Below are 13,222 nucleotides of genomic sequence, written 5' to 3'. Positions count from 1 at the left end.
CATTTCGAGTGCAATGGAAGCCGCTGAAAATCTAGTACTTGTGGAGGCTACTGCCAATGAAGATCCATAGCATGCAAAATAAAAAATTTGAGATGCCAAATGAAAAGAAGCCTTACCTTATGGAGGGTTCAAAGTCCGCAGCTGTTCATCCTCTTTATGTGTAGATGATTACAGAAGTAACTACAATGCTCAAGGATCCTTATGCTCTATACCTCTTCATTTTTAGTGGTTATAGGTTTCAATAAATTATAAGACTAACGAGCCTCATTGGTCAAGATGGCTATCTTTACATATGCATTGATGCAAAGGGCATGAGAAGGAATATAGACAAGACACTCACAACATTTTACAAGTGTAGAATCTATATATGGCACAAAATGAAGACACTATAGAGTGATGGAAGATATATGCAAGATATATGGTAATATTTGTGAATTGTATTGTATGTCAATTTCAATTTCTCATCAATCCATCAGTAAGATGATTGCGAGGAAGGTAATATAGCTGAAGTAATAAATACATAGCCTAACAAGGAGAAGAAGATTGTGTCCAAGAAGAAAGCCCCCAACCCCAAGGATCTCATCCTAAACCCAAAGGATTGGTTGTTGAGCCCAAGCAAGCTGCTCCCTCAAAACATTAGAAAGCAGGTTGCCTTGTAAACATGGCTAAAAAGTGAAATTAGCTGACTTAATTTCTAATTATATTAGAAATCAAACTTAATATGATAGTTTGAGTCAAGAATCAAGATGTTTAGTATAGGGTCCATCACTAATTGTCATCTCAAAATGGCAGTGTTATTTTGTTTCATAAAACTAAAAATCTTCTTAGTTATAGTTGGAGCACATGATTGGTATTACCTGCCACTCTTGTAAGAAAATCATAAGAAAGGGCGACAAAATATTTTTTTCCTCACAATTGATCAAATGGGCATCAATGTATAAATTTGTGAAATAAGTAGCAATCTTTTTGGAGGCAGGAGGCAATTGAGGTTAGAGGACAATAACACCTCTTATCAAGCACTAACAATGAGCTCGCTTTTGGTATTAGTGGCATTTCCTTTCATTTCCATTTTTGTGTGATGAATCCTCTCGTGGTGATAAATATTATGGTGGAAAAAAGCACCGACATAATGTAGTTTGTGGATCTTGAAAAGGTTACTAATCCTGAAAACCATATGAGGAGAGTGGATAAGCCTGTTCCTGTTTATCTCTAGGTTTGTGCCTATGTGAAAACCCTGAAAGGTTGATGCAAGTTGTCTTTCATTTGAATCAAGATCATAAGCCATAAGAGCTGGGCTTACTGCAGTTGAAAGTGTTAAGAGTTTGAAAAGAGGAGAATGTAGACATTAGCAATATTGTAAATGGTTGTATAAGAAAGCAACTAGTTGCATAGATCCTCTCATTATCATACTTCTTCAAAGTTTGGTCAGTAAAATGATAGAAATATTTGATATCAAAGGAGAAAATGACTCCTAAAAATGAGAGATTAGCAAAGATGTTTCAAAAACAAATATGGTCAACAACTAAGAAGTTTTAATAATTGATACGATCAACAATTAAGAAAGCAAAATGAATTGAAAGAAAAAAAATGTTTCTTAATACCATCCTAAAGACATATTTGACCATTATACTAATAATAACAATATAATTTTGCCTTCCCTTAATGGTCTATCTACTAACTACACCAGTTTTGTCTTGAAAATTTACAAACTTATGTGGACTCAAGGACTTGGTAAGAATATTTTAACTCTTATCCTTCCTTGTAACATATTGGCACATCATTGATCGATCTTCTACGGGTGGCATATGAAATAAGAACAGAGCTCCACATGTTTTATATGTTCGTGAAAGACTAGTTTTTTTGCAAGCTTCAACACCCCTTGTCTTTGACAAAACAAGGATGATGGCATTGCTTTAGACATTTTCATGTTATAAAGCACCCTCAAAGCTAGACTACCTTATATGCAGCTTTCATGGTTTCCCAATGTTATACTTCCATCAAGAATAGAGCTACTACTCGTTGCTTCTTACTAGTCCAGGTGACTGCACTTGAACCAATGTTGAAAACATATCCAGAAGTAGACTTTCTATCATCAACAAAACCTGCCAATCTGAATTTGTGAACCCAACCACCCTAGGATCTTTGTGTTTGCTATATAGAACACCAAATTCATGTGTCCCTTTCATATATTGTGGTACCTAGGCAATAAAGAAGAAAGCCTGAGATTGTCATATCGAAAGTTTAACGCAAATTCCATTTGATTCACTCAAGCAAATGTGCCCCATTGTTTGTAATGATAATATATCATCATTTTAAATGACACGAATAATGATATCATTACCTATGGTTTTGACATATAAATTAGGATCTGAAGGACTTCTTTAAAACGTTGCCCATTCACATACTCACTAATCTATACACATAATGCTTGGGTGTCTGTTTTATACCATAAAGAGCTTTCAGTAGTCTACATATCAGATACTTTTTTCCTGCAACCTGAAAACCCCAAGGCACTGTAATGTATACTCCTTCCACCAAATATCGATTGTGGAAGGCACTCTTTACACTCATTTGATAGAGTTTGCATCCAAACTGTGCTTCCATGACTAGTATGAGACAAATGGTACTCATCTTTACTATAGGAGTTAAGGTCTCCTCATAGTCTATTTCTTCTCTTAATTGTTCCATCAGCTTTGTACTTTACTTTGTACATCCATTTTTAACAAATGGTTTTCTTCCTTGGTAGAAGATCTAAAAGAAACCGAGTATTATTTTCCAAAAGGCTTTGATGTTTGGATTTATTAGCCGTTTCCCATTTAGGTTTACCTTTTGCCTTTGAATAATCTTGGGGCTCATAAACACTTTGAATGTTGTGATACTCAACATTATCAAGCCTCCAGTTGTGATGGCATAATCTCAAATTTCCTCCATCTTCTCAAATTGAAACTCTTCTCATTGCCATGATTTTGAATTTGTGATGGTACTCCATGCATTTGAATCTTGATCTTGGATTAGGAAATTTAGGTTGATGATAATTTCCTCATGTAGATTTATCTTTTTTCTTTCATAACTTGTTCTTAAAAATCCATTTTCTTAACCTGATCTTGAGATTGGATTGAGATTTCATTTTTGAACCATTCACTTGCTTTTGGAGTCCAAAGCTTAATCTTGCTACCACTCTAGGTTCTCCAAGCATCTCCTTTTGAAATTACCTTGCAAAACAAAAAAGGTGAATTGGATCAAATTTTTGAAATAGATACAAAATTCTTTGTAAATTCAGCATTTTTCACCTTCAAATTATTAGAGTTTTTCACCTTCAAACTATTAGAGTAAGTAGTTGAAAGCAACTTTGGAAATTTCTACTCTTAAAAGTTAATTTCAAACTATTTTTACATCTAAGTGCTCGAAAGTCCAAATTTGATAGCGGACAGCTTATTTTCAAGTGAGAATTGCCACTCTACAAGCTGGTGGAAATCAGAGGCATGATGCTCCAAGTGGGACATGTAGTAGGGGCATTTTGACCTCTTTGAGTCTCAATTCACTCTAACATTAATTCACTCTTTCAATCAAATTTGTAATTTGGTTTTTAACTTGGAATATGATGTTTGGGCAGATTCTTAGTTCAAGTTAGAATTTTGATCACTAATTTCTTGCTCCTTAACATCTCCGATCATACCCAAGTTTACTATTTTTCGCCCTGACTTGATTCAATTTTAAATAAAAACTTCATTTTGCCTATGAAACATTTAATTTTCACCTTGAAATGATTATTTCCCAATGCCACGATGCCCAAGGAGTTGAGATTTTCACAAGAAATGAGGGCAAAAATATGAGGGTTGTAGAGATTGAGAATCCTGATAGGAGGTTGGATTCTGACCTAGTGTCAGATACCGACCCTATGTCAAGATTCAGCTCCTTTTACGCGCACTTTCATCTTATTCAATCTGTCAACTTTCTCGTTTCCAGCATTCACACCAATCAATTCACAATGCTAAGGCAGAGTTGTCAAGATTGAGAATCCTGACAAGTGGATGGATTCCGACTCTATGTCAGGATTAGTTCTGATTCTACTTTTGATTTCTCAATCTATCTTTTAGCCTTGTCATCCCTCATCACATGCATTCAAATTCTTTCTAAGGGTCTATCTTCATGGTTTTTCATTCTGATTTGCTTCCTTTATCAATTGAAACTACCCAACATCTAATTTCCATCCTTATTTATCTTTAAAGTCTGATCACCTATCTCCAAGATTTTGATTGATTTTCATCTTTCATCCTCAATTTCTCTTGTTTTTATCATCTTTAAGTTGAAATTTTGCATTGGATTGCCCCTAGACTTGGGCAGTATTTGACTAATTGTTAGGATTTCCCATTTAAAAAGGGCAGAATTTTCAAGTTTGTCAGAATTTTACATAGATAGGGTGGAATTTTGGGGTCCCTTGAGATTAAAAATCCTGAGAGGTGGTCAGATTCCGACCTCCTCTTGTGATTATCTCATCACATATTTTATTTTTTAACTGCCAAATCCCTTAGATTGAACCATCCCAACTTGATCTTCTTACTTTTGATTTTTATATTAATGATCCTCTCACTTTTTCAAATTTCCAAAATCCATTTGTATTCAATGGTAGATTCTGGCTTTGACTCTGTGTAATTTTTTGGCATCAATTTTCTAGAAGACTCCATGATCCATCATCAAGATGAGAGAGAATGCTGGAGATGAAAATTTGTAAGATGATGGATATTATTCATCGTTATGATGGATATCATCTGAATGCTATATGTTGTTCGTCCACAATCTTAGAACTTCTCATCTCCAGCACTCTCATCCTGATGATGGATCATGGAGTGTGATCCAAAATGTTGATGCCATAAAATTAGATATGTTCATTTCCAAAGCTACTATTGAATATTCAACCTATTTGTAGAGACTCTCTGCTGTACTCTTTAACCCTGTTTACAAACATAGTTGTGCCTAAGAATCACTTTTTTCTCATTGTCAGCTCCAAATATGACACCTCATTCTCTCTATCTGTTTGTAGTCTTAGACTCTCAAACACACATGACCAAGATTACACACAACATAAACTTCAAAACATAACACAACAATATGGAGCACTTTTTAGATATGCAACATTGCTCAATCCCTATCATGCTGTTGCACCGTTTTGTTTTGGTAACCCTTGCTTTATTGTCCTCTTCTCAGTTGACACAAATTCACAGTACTAACACAAATAACAAAACTATGGCTCTTATTGGTTGGCAGGGTAAATAGAGCAGATCCTGGTTGTCTTTATGTTTTCCTATGTTTCTTTTTTCTCACGTGCATAAATATTTCGTATTGTCTTTTTTGAAGAATGATATTACAATCTGGTGGGTTGAAATTGCCTACCGCTGTCATTTCTTATTTTTGGGAGTTCATATATTGTCCAAGGAAGCTGAAGTTGCAAATTTGTAGAAAACTAACCATGGTTTCTTCCTTATGATGACAGGAACGTAGACTTAGTTATTGTTTTGGGCAAATGCGAAGTCACTTTGAAGGGGAATACCTTTGTGAAAAGCGAGGTATGCTTTTTCTCCTATGTTTCACTTAAGCATTTGAAGTTTACAACTGGTCGGTATATGTTTTTAGACTAGTGATTCTTAGTATGTAATCTGATTTTAGAGCTCTTTTTAATGTTTTTGCTTTTGGACTTTATACCATGCCATTATAACTTGATATTCTTGGTTAGTTTCTTTGGCCATTTAGCAATATAATTTGTTTCTGATTAGAGTTTTAATTTTGCTCTGATTCTTATTTTCTTTTGTAAGGATGCTATCCAAGACTTTGCATAGTACAAATGTATTGTAGAATTTGAATAGTCTGGCATCTCTTTTAATATGGTTAAATGTTTTCTTACATGGCAAATGTCGAAGATGTCTCCTTTGTTATCACTGTATATAGGTTCTTAATCATTCCAATGATGCTTGCAATCATTAGTGCATGCATGTAAATTATGTCTTTCAGTTATTGATGAAGGCATTAAGGTCTGGGACATTTGTTTTTATTTCATGGGTCACAACTTTGCTACAAAATTGATTTGTCATTTAGGCCAATTAGAACTAATTCAGTCACGATAATGATCAGACTTCCTAATCTTGTAACTAGTGCATATAACTTTATTGTCTCTGACAAACAACATTACCCTGACAACAAACAAAGAATTATGTTTTGCCCATTGCATATCCATTTCTCATGTTAGTATTTGATTACTTTAAATATGTATGCTTAATTTGTATACAGGTACAGATACCCTTTGGGGATCAGGTGTAAACATCAGATGTAGAAACTGCCTTCTGAACTGATTACTGATAATATTTGTGCTGAATTTTGTATGAATTTTTTTGTCATACCTTTCACCTTGAAAATGCAATGCTAAATGTAATGTTGTTTGGGTACATTTAACTATGTTCACATCCCTTTGACAATCTTTGTTTTTGTTATATAGTTTTTGATTTCCTTAAGGATAAGATTATGGTCAAACAAAATTCGCGTATTATTTCTTAATGGCAGAAAGTCTGGATATCATTTTGTCTCCTATGTATTGCTCTGATTTGTAACTCAAAATGCAATTAAATTTGTGATTTCTTATAGTTATTTTAATTTGTACTACTGAATTAGTTTTGAATCCTGTTGGTGGACTTTGTGGAAGAGGAGTATAATAATGTTGTTCTTTGATATGCATAATACACATTGTGTCAACAGATGTAATACATCAGCAAATATGTTGTTCTGTAGTGGCCTTAGGTTAATAACTTAATAATGAGAAAGTAAAATTGTTTCTATTTTAGGATTAACCTTCCATTGTGTGAATTGTACAGGGCCAAAGTTTGGAAATTATGGCTCCTTTTTACCAGTACAAGAACATAATTCTGAAACACCTAAAGAACAAAATAGTGCTGGGCTAGTGCACAATTACAATTACCAAACAACTGCAAGCGAGGGTGCTGTGGAGGTACATTCTATATTTGTTGTTGAAGATTGTTTCTAAAGCTATTGTAAATACTGAAAGACTGGTGGAAAAGCATTGTATTAATATAGTTTTTGTCTCTAGTTCGACTTAAAATGTTTTCTTATGATGTGTATGTTGCAGAAATCTTCAAGGTTGGCAATCACTGATGGAGCCTGGAGAAGAGATTCAATTGCTTGCATAAATTCATCTCATAATGATACCACATTACATGGATCTACAGAGGAAACTTTGGCTATACATGATGCTAAGGTTGATGGAAAGCTCCCTGTGGAGAAAAAACCTACAAATGGTGTCAAATTGCATTTCAAGTTTGGTTCTGATATCATTTCCCACCAAACAAATACAGTGATTTCCACTGGCTTGGGCCTTAAAAAATCATCTTCAACATCACTAGAAAGTCTTGATAAACGTCAGATGGTTACTACCAGGGTGGAAAGCCCTCCTGATATGAGTCCCTTATCAATTATTCAAGTAAGAAACTATAATTCAATCTTTATTTGCTTTTCTTCTAAATAAAGTCTCATTTTGGATTTTTGTGTAGATTTGCAATGTGTTATTGATTGGTTCTGGTTAATTGGGGGCAGCTTATGACATCATATGAGGTGCCTGGTGGTTCTCTCCTTTCGCCTCTTCCAAAGATATTAATGGAAGGACCGAGAAAGGAAAGCATGTTTTCCAATGTTATTAAAAGAGCAGGGAAATCACATGTTAAAAAAGCTTGCCAAGCAAACAGTATTGGCTTTGAATGTGGGAAAGTAATTCAAGCTCCGACACCAAGAAAAGAGACCACTGCCAGCATTTCTGAATCAAAAAAAGAGCAATATTCTGAATTCAGATGTGATAAACTGAAGAAAGTAAAGACAGATATGGGAACAAAGTTCAGAGTATCTAAAGCATCTTTGGTGTCAAAGGATTCATCAAAATTTTCAATGAAGGAAATGCATCAAAGAAAGCCAGATATGGGAATTGCTCATAATGCGAAGACAAATATTCAAAGCATAACGAGTCTACCGCTTGAAGAACCAAATGTTTTAGCTAATGGAAAGAATTTCAGTGTTTGTCTATCAAAAAGTGAAAATTTGGAGATTACTGCTGCTCCTCAACATCCTTGTATGCCATCTAAGACAATAAAGGGATCAATGCTAGGTGGGGCAGATGGGCCAGAAACAGCAACCAGAAAGGAGAAAGGCCATAAGCACGTTGTTAACGTAAGAAAGATTGATAAGTCACTCAATGAAGTGAGTAAGTTAGGTTTTTCAGGAGCTAGTACTTACAAGGAAAAGAATGTGCTGGATGTTGAAAATAAAGGAATTCCAAAAGAAAATGTTCTCAGACGTGTAGCCACTCATGAATTTGTCAGTACAGAACATGTAAAGGGCGTGGACATGGAAAATAAAAAAACAAATGGCATTAATGTTAATAAAAAAACAATGAAGCAAGAGAGCAAGGTAGTTTCAAAAGGAAAATTTAAGAAATCATTAATTGAAAAATCAGTTTTTATCAAAGGGCAGAAGAAGCAATCAAAAAACAATAGCAGGGAGGACATACATGGAAACATTGCGAATTGTATGAATGAACAATTTGTCCACAAGAAAGAAATCAGCATGGCTTTTTGCAAAGAGAATACAAAACAAGCAAAGAACAAATATTTTGCTAGAGAAATTTCAATTGGTATTGAGAGGGGAAAGAGAAGGGATGTTGCCAATGAACATGACCTGAAAAAAATAGAGCATGCATCTACTATCAAAGCTCACGATACTAAGTTGTTGTCAGAACAAGCTGCAACTCAGAATACAGCAACCGACGCTTCTGGATTAGATGATTGGGTGTGTTGTGATGCATGTGGGAAATGGCGCTTATGCCCAATTGGACTAAAGATTCCCCTTCAACAAGAAAATTGGCTTTGTGACATGATGTTTTGGCTGTAAGTCCTTTTGGTTTTCATTGATACTGGGTTAAATGCTAGTTTAAATATGTATATCTGTTCTCAGAGGGAGAAATTACTCTCTGATTGGAAATTGTGCATTTGTTTTCTCTTTAAGAAATAAAATCAATATAGCTTTGCATAAGTAGTCATGGGAAATTTGACTGCCTTATTTTGTTTTTTTGTCTGACCAGGCCTGGGATGAATCACTGTAATGTCCCAGAAGAGGAAACAACAGAGGCGGTAGAGCGTCAAAATGCAATTTCACAAGCACAGATACCTTCAGAAACAACTCAGGGAGAGGATCAACTTCCAGCTTCTCTCTCAACAGCTATGCTTGATCCTAAATCATCAAACCAGATATGGCCAAGGGCTTTACAGTCAAGTATAAAGATTGTCAGTAATAAGAAAGGTTTAGTTCAGAGAAGTATGCCAAATGTTTCAGGCACTGTTAAGTTCTCAAATTCTTTTTCTGGGAAGGACTATTACTTACCTGTAAAAAATAGAATTGACCAATACAAGAGTTTTATGGAGCAAGAAGAAAGTGTTGTAAGTTTTTCACAGTGTAAAGATGGAGGGAAGTCAAATGGTCTAATCAAGCAGAGAAATAAAATTAAAGATACGGCGATACTAAAAGAGACATTTGGAGGTGAAGGTAATGTTCTTTTTAGCTCCTGTTCAAATGAACTATGTTGTCTTTACAGATTTAAAATATCTGTTGTTTATGAATGGTAATGGAACTAATATCAAGCTTTACATATGCGAGGCACAATAAGCCAATGCATATTTCTTGACCAGTGCAGGATGCAGCTAACTCTCATAATGCATCATATAGATTCTTTGCATTTGTCATTATTATATTTTGTTCTAGATATTGAAAGAAAATTCCCGAGACTATTATAAAAATTATAGATTGACATTTAAGACCTGCACAGGTAACTTCAAGAAGAAGTTAATAACGCTTTCAATGTTTTAATTGTTTCTTTCTTCTTTGAGGTTAGCATGTTACCTCCATTAAATAATTTCCTATAACATTTTACTTTTGTATCGAATTTGAAGTCAATATGCATAGTGTTCTGGAATGAGGATGTCTGTGCTAAAATTTTATTTTTAGTTGTAAATGGTTATGTTGCTTACTCAATCTTATTCCAATTAATTTAATGTTAACTTGAGACTATCTGAGACTATCTGAAACAGATATACACCTCAATTAAATCTAATAGCAAAGTTTGAGAAGGCAGAAGAAAACAGTCGCATAACCATTATGAACAGTATTGTACCCTAGGATGAGATTTCCAGTGATTGTATCTAACAGAAGAAATATTTGCATGTAGAACCCAAATTTGAAATAGCAAACAAGAACTTACAACAATAAGTGATTTGTGACACAGAGATGCATTGTACATTGGAAGCCAAGGGCAAAGGATAGCCTGTAATAGTCTTGTCCGATGAGGTGCATACACATTTATTTACTTAAAGAAGGCTAGTACAAATAAAAAGCTTTATTAAATAAAAAGTGACTTTTACATTGTAGTGCTTGAATATTTGTGAATTTTTCATGTAAATTTTTAAGATAAAATTTGGAGGGGTTCTATACCTAGTCTCACCCAAGCAAACACAAAAATGGAGTGTCCCCTTTTGGGTTTTTCCTAAATCTTGCTCTGAAATCTTAAGTTCATTTAAAACAAGAAACTTATCCATAGTTAAGATTATACCTCTACCAATAAAATGTCATTATCAAGTCTGGTTTAGATCTTGCAATCTTGTTATACAATGTTTAAAATATAATTCATAAGGCAAGTTATTTCTATAAGGGTTAGGTATCCGATAAACATAAGTGCATATATATCAATAATTATCTTAACCTATTTAGATAAATTGTGCCTGAGCTTTTAAATTTTGGAACCAAGCCATCAGTTGTTCCAACTCCCATAAATAATCATGGTAGGTTTTGGAGAGCAAATCCACAAACAGTGCCTGGAAACTTATTCAACCAAATTAAGCCTAAGGGCATGCAACATCCAACTAAGAAAAATTATCCCTTGGTCCTGTTAAGGTTCAGTTGGGCTTGAATACAGTTCATAATTGCTACAAAGTACCATAGTTTCTACAACAGTGAAATTTGGGAACACTTCATTGTTTCCCTTGGCTTCCCCAAACCTGCTTAATAGGCTCAAATTGAAAAATATTAAATTGGAGATCTGTGTTTCTAAAGCTAGCCAGAGAAATTTTTCAATTAAGTGAAAGTGTTATTATTATGAGGTATTCAGACTTGAAGATTCTATTTAATCCAATGCTCTACATGTAATTATAGAATTAGACTTTGTGTGTGTGTGTGTGTCTATATTTATTGTCATTACAAAATATAGAAAAAATTGATCATGTATGTCAGTGCGCATATAAAATATCAATGTAGGGATGGGCATGCTCTGAAGACTATAATTATACCTGCAATTTTGCCTTTCAATTATCATCCATGTAACTACTATCTTGTAGTGGTGTGTGATAGGACATAGATGTTAGTAAATCACTGCTGAAGTAACTTGGCATATTTGACAGTCGCAACTAACAAAAACTGTGAAATGCATATATCATTAGTTTGTTATAAAATCCTGGCGGTTGTTTGATCTAGCTAAAGTATTCAGTCTTTTCAATCAGAATGCTTCACAGGCACCTCTTATATGAATGTTTGCCTCTATTATCTTCAGATCTTCTCTGGCTTATCAATCATTTTATGGTTAAACCATGTTTGAATTTTAGTAGGTTAATTGCATAAATTATAACTTTGGTCCTTGCACCACCTGGGTTATAGATTGTTCAAGTTAGATTTGTAGATGGAAGGTGTACACTTCTACATGGCACATGTTGCTGCAAGTTACTGAATGTAATAATTGTTTTGAAAGCCAATCTTCAAACACCAAAAACAATTCTTACAGATGGGACGTATATAGGGTGAAACTAACTTACTATGTCAATGTTTCTGCAAGAAATGATACTGTGTTATCATGATCTGTTTTTATAGATAATTATGAGTTTGAAACTTTGATATGAATCTGCATTTATTGGCATGAAATAAAAATAATTGTTTTCCAACAGTTTTAGAATATAGATGGTTATTTTCATATAGTGTTTTTCCTTTTGTAGATAGATCATTTAGTGATTAGTGAGTTTCTTGTCGTTGTTTTTGGATGTAATTGTTTCAGTTTTTGGTTGCCTCGTGACAGCCCATGAGCCTGAAGTAAATCGTGCACACACTTTAAATGTTAAGCGTAAGATGGATAGCGAATTAAAGGAGTGCAAGTCTGCAAAAAAAATGAAGGCGAAAAACCATCCAGGTAACAGCTGCAAATTCTTTGAAAGCATCATCCAATAATTGTCATGTATTGGAAAATATTTTTCTAGTAGAAAAGATTACATAACCTTTTTTTGTTATTCCATGGCAGTGCATGATGCCAAAGGGGTTGATTTTTTGCCTCTGAAATCAAAGAAAACAGGTAACAGATTCAAAATTGTAACAAATGCTGCATTAACCAAAGAAAATGGTGTAGAAAGTTTGAATGGAGAAAGTAAAGTTGAGGATCAGCAGCAGGTAACCAAGAAAAGGAAACTCATGGAGCAGAAGAAAGGAAAGGCAACCCATCAAGGGGTGGTAGAAACAAATTGCATGGTGGATTTTGAAATAGGGAAGGAGGAAGGCCAACCTAAGCGAAAAAAAGTAAAACCTTTAAAGACAGAATCTATTCAGCCTCATGCAAGCAAAGGAAATAAAGATGAACAAGAGCAAAAAGTGAAAACTGTTTCATCAAATGTAGAATGCATTCTTCATGAGATAGCAGAACATAGCAACCAACAGTCAAAGGAGCATGGATTAATGCAGATGTTTTCTGATCATAATAAACCTTTGAAAAAGGAATCATCTTGTTGGCCTCCATTTGTATCTTCTACATCCAATTCATCTAAGCTTTCATGCTATACTAAATCTCTTCGCACTAGACCTGAAAGACAAGGATCTTCAGAGTGGAAAGGATTTGTAGAAAGGGATGTTGAGGGAGCACTTGTAAGTTCAAATAGGGAACATAAGTCATATATGGAAAATGCAGCTTTAGAAGAAGGCAAGGATTTGGAACAGAAAGCAGATAGGATTAAGGTTTGTTTTTGTTTCATGTAAATTACCCATACACTTCATTCTTTGGATTTGACCAAAATTCGTTAGGATTTTTGTGTGATCTTAGATGTGTGAATTAAAGTCTTTTTGGTTGGTTAATTCTTTGTTATTGTATGATCCA

At 34.3% G+C, this 13,222-nt stretch overlaps 1 protein-coding gene across 1 annotated transcript in view; it reads left to right on the top strand.

The window, feature by feature from the left end:
• The window catches only part of LOC149559354 (cysteine-tryptophan domain-containing zinc finger protein 7-like), a 33,550-nt gene that overhangs the window by 13,791 nt on the left and 6,537 nt on the right, over positions 1-13,222 (top strand). Inside the window, exons 2-8 of the mRNA XM_089828400.1 lie at positions 5,492-5,564; positions 6,861-6,994; positions 7,133-7,483; positions 7,597-8,936; positions 9,131-9,591; positions 12,161-12,271; positions 12,380-13,083. Of these exons, the coding sequence (XP_089684526.1) occupies positions 5,492-5,564; positions 6,861-6,994; positions 7,133-7,483; positions 7,597-8,936; positions 9,131-9,591; positions 12,161-12,271; positions 12,380-13,083 (3,174 nt within the window). The remainder of the gene's footprint in view (positions 1-5,491; positions 5,565-6,860; positions 6,995-7,132; positions 7,484-7,596; positions 8,937-9,130; positions 9,592-12,160; positions 12,272-12,379; positions 13,084-13,222) is intronic.

This window comes from Cupressus sempervirens, chromosome 5 (assembly GCF_028749045.1).
Source record: "Cupressus sempervirens isolate cs-2001-9-10 chromosome 5, ASM2874904v1, whole genome shotgun sequence".
In the NCBI taxonomy this organism is placed as follows: Eukaryota; Viridiplantae; Streptophyta; class Pinopsida; order Cupressales; family Cupressaceae; genus Cupressus; species Cupressus sempervirens.
The sequence above is the reverse complement of the archived record's forward strand: the minus strand, read 5'-3'. Positions and strand labels throughout refer to the sequence as shown.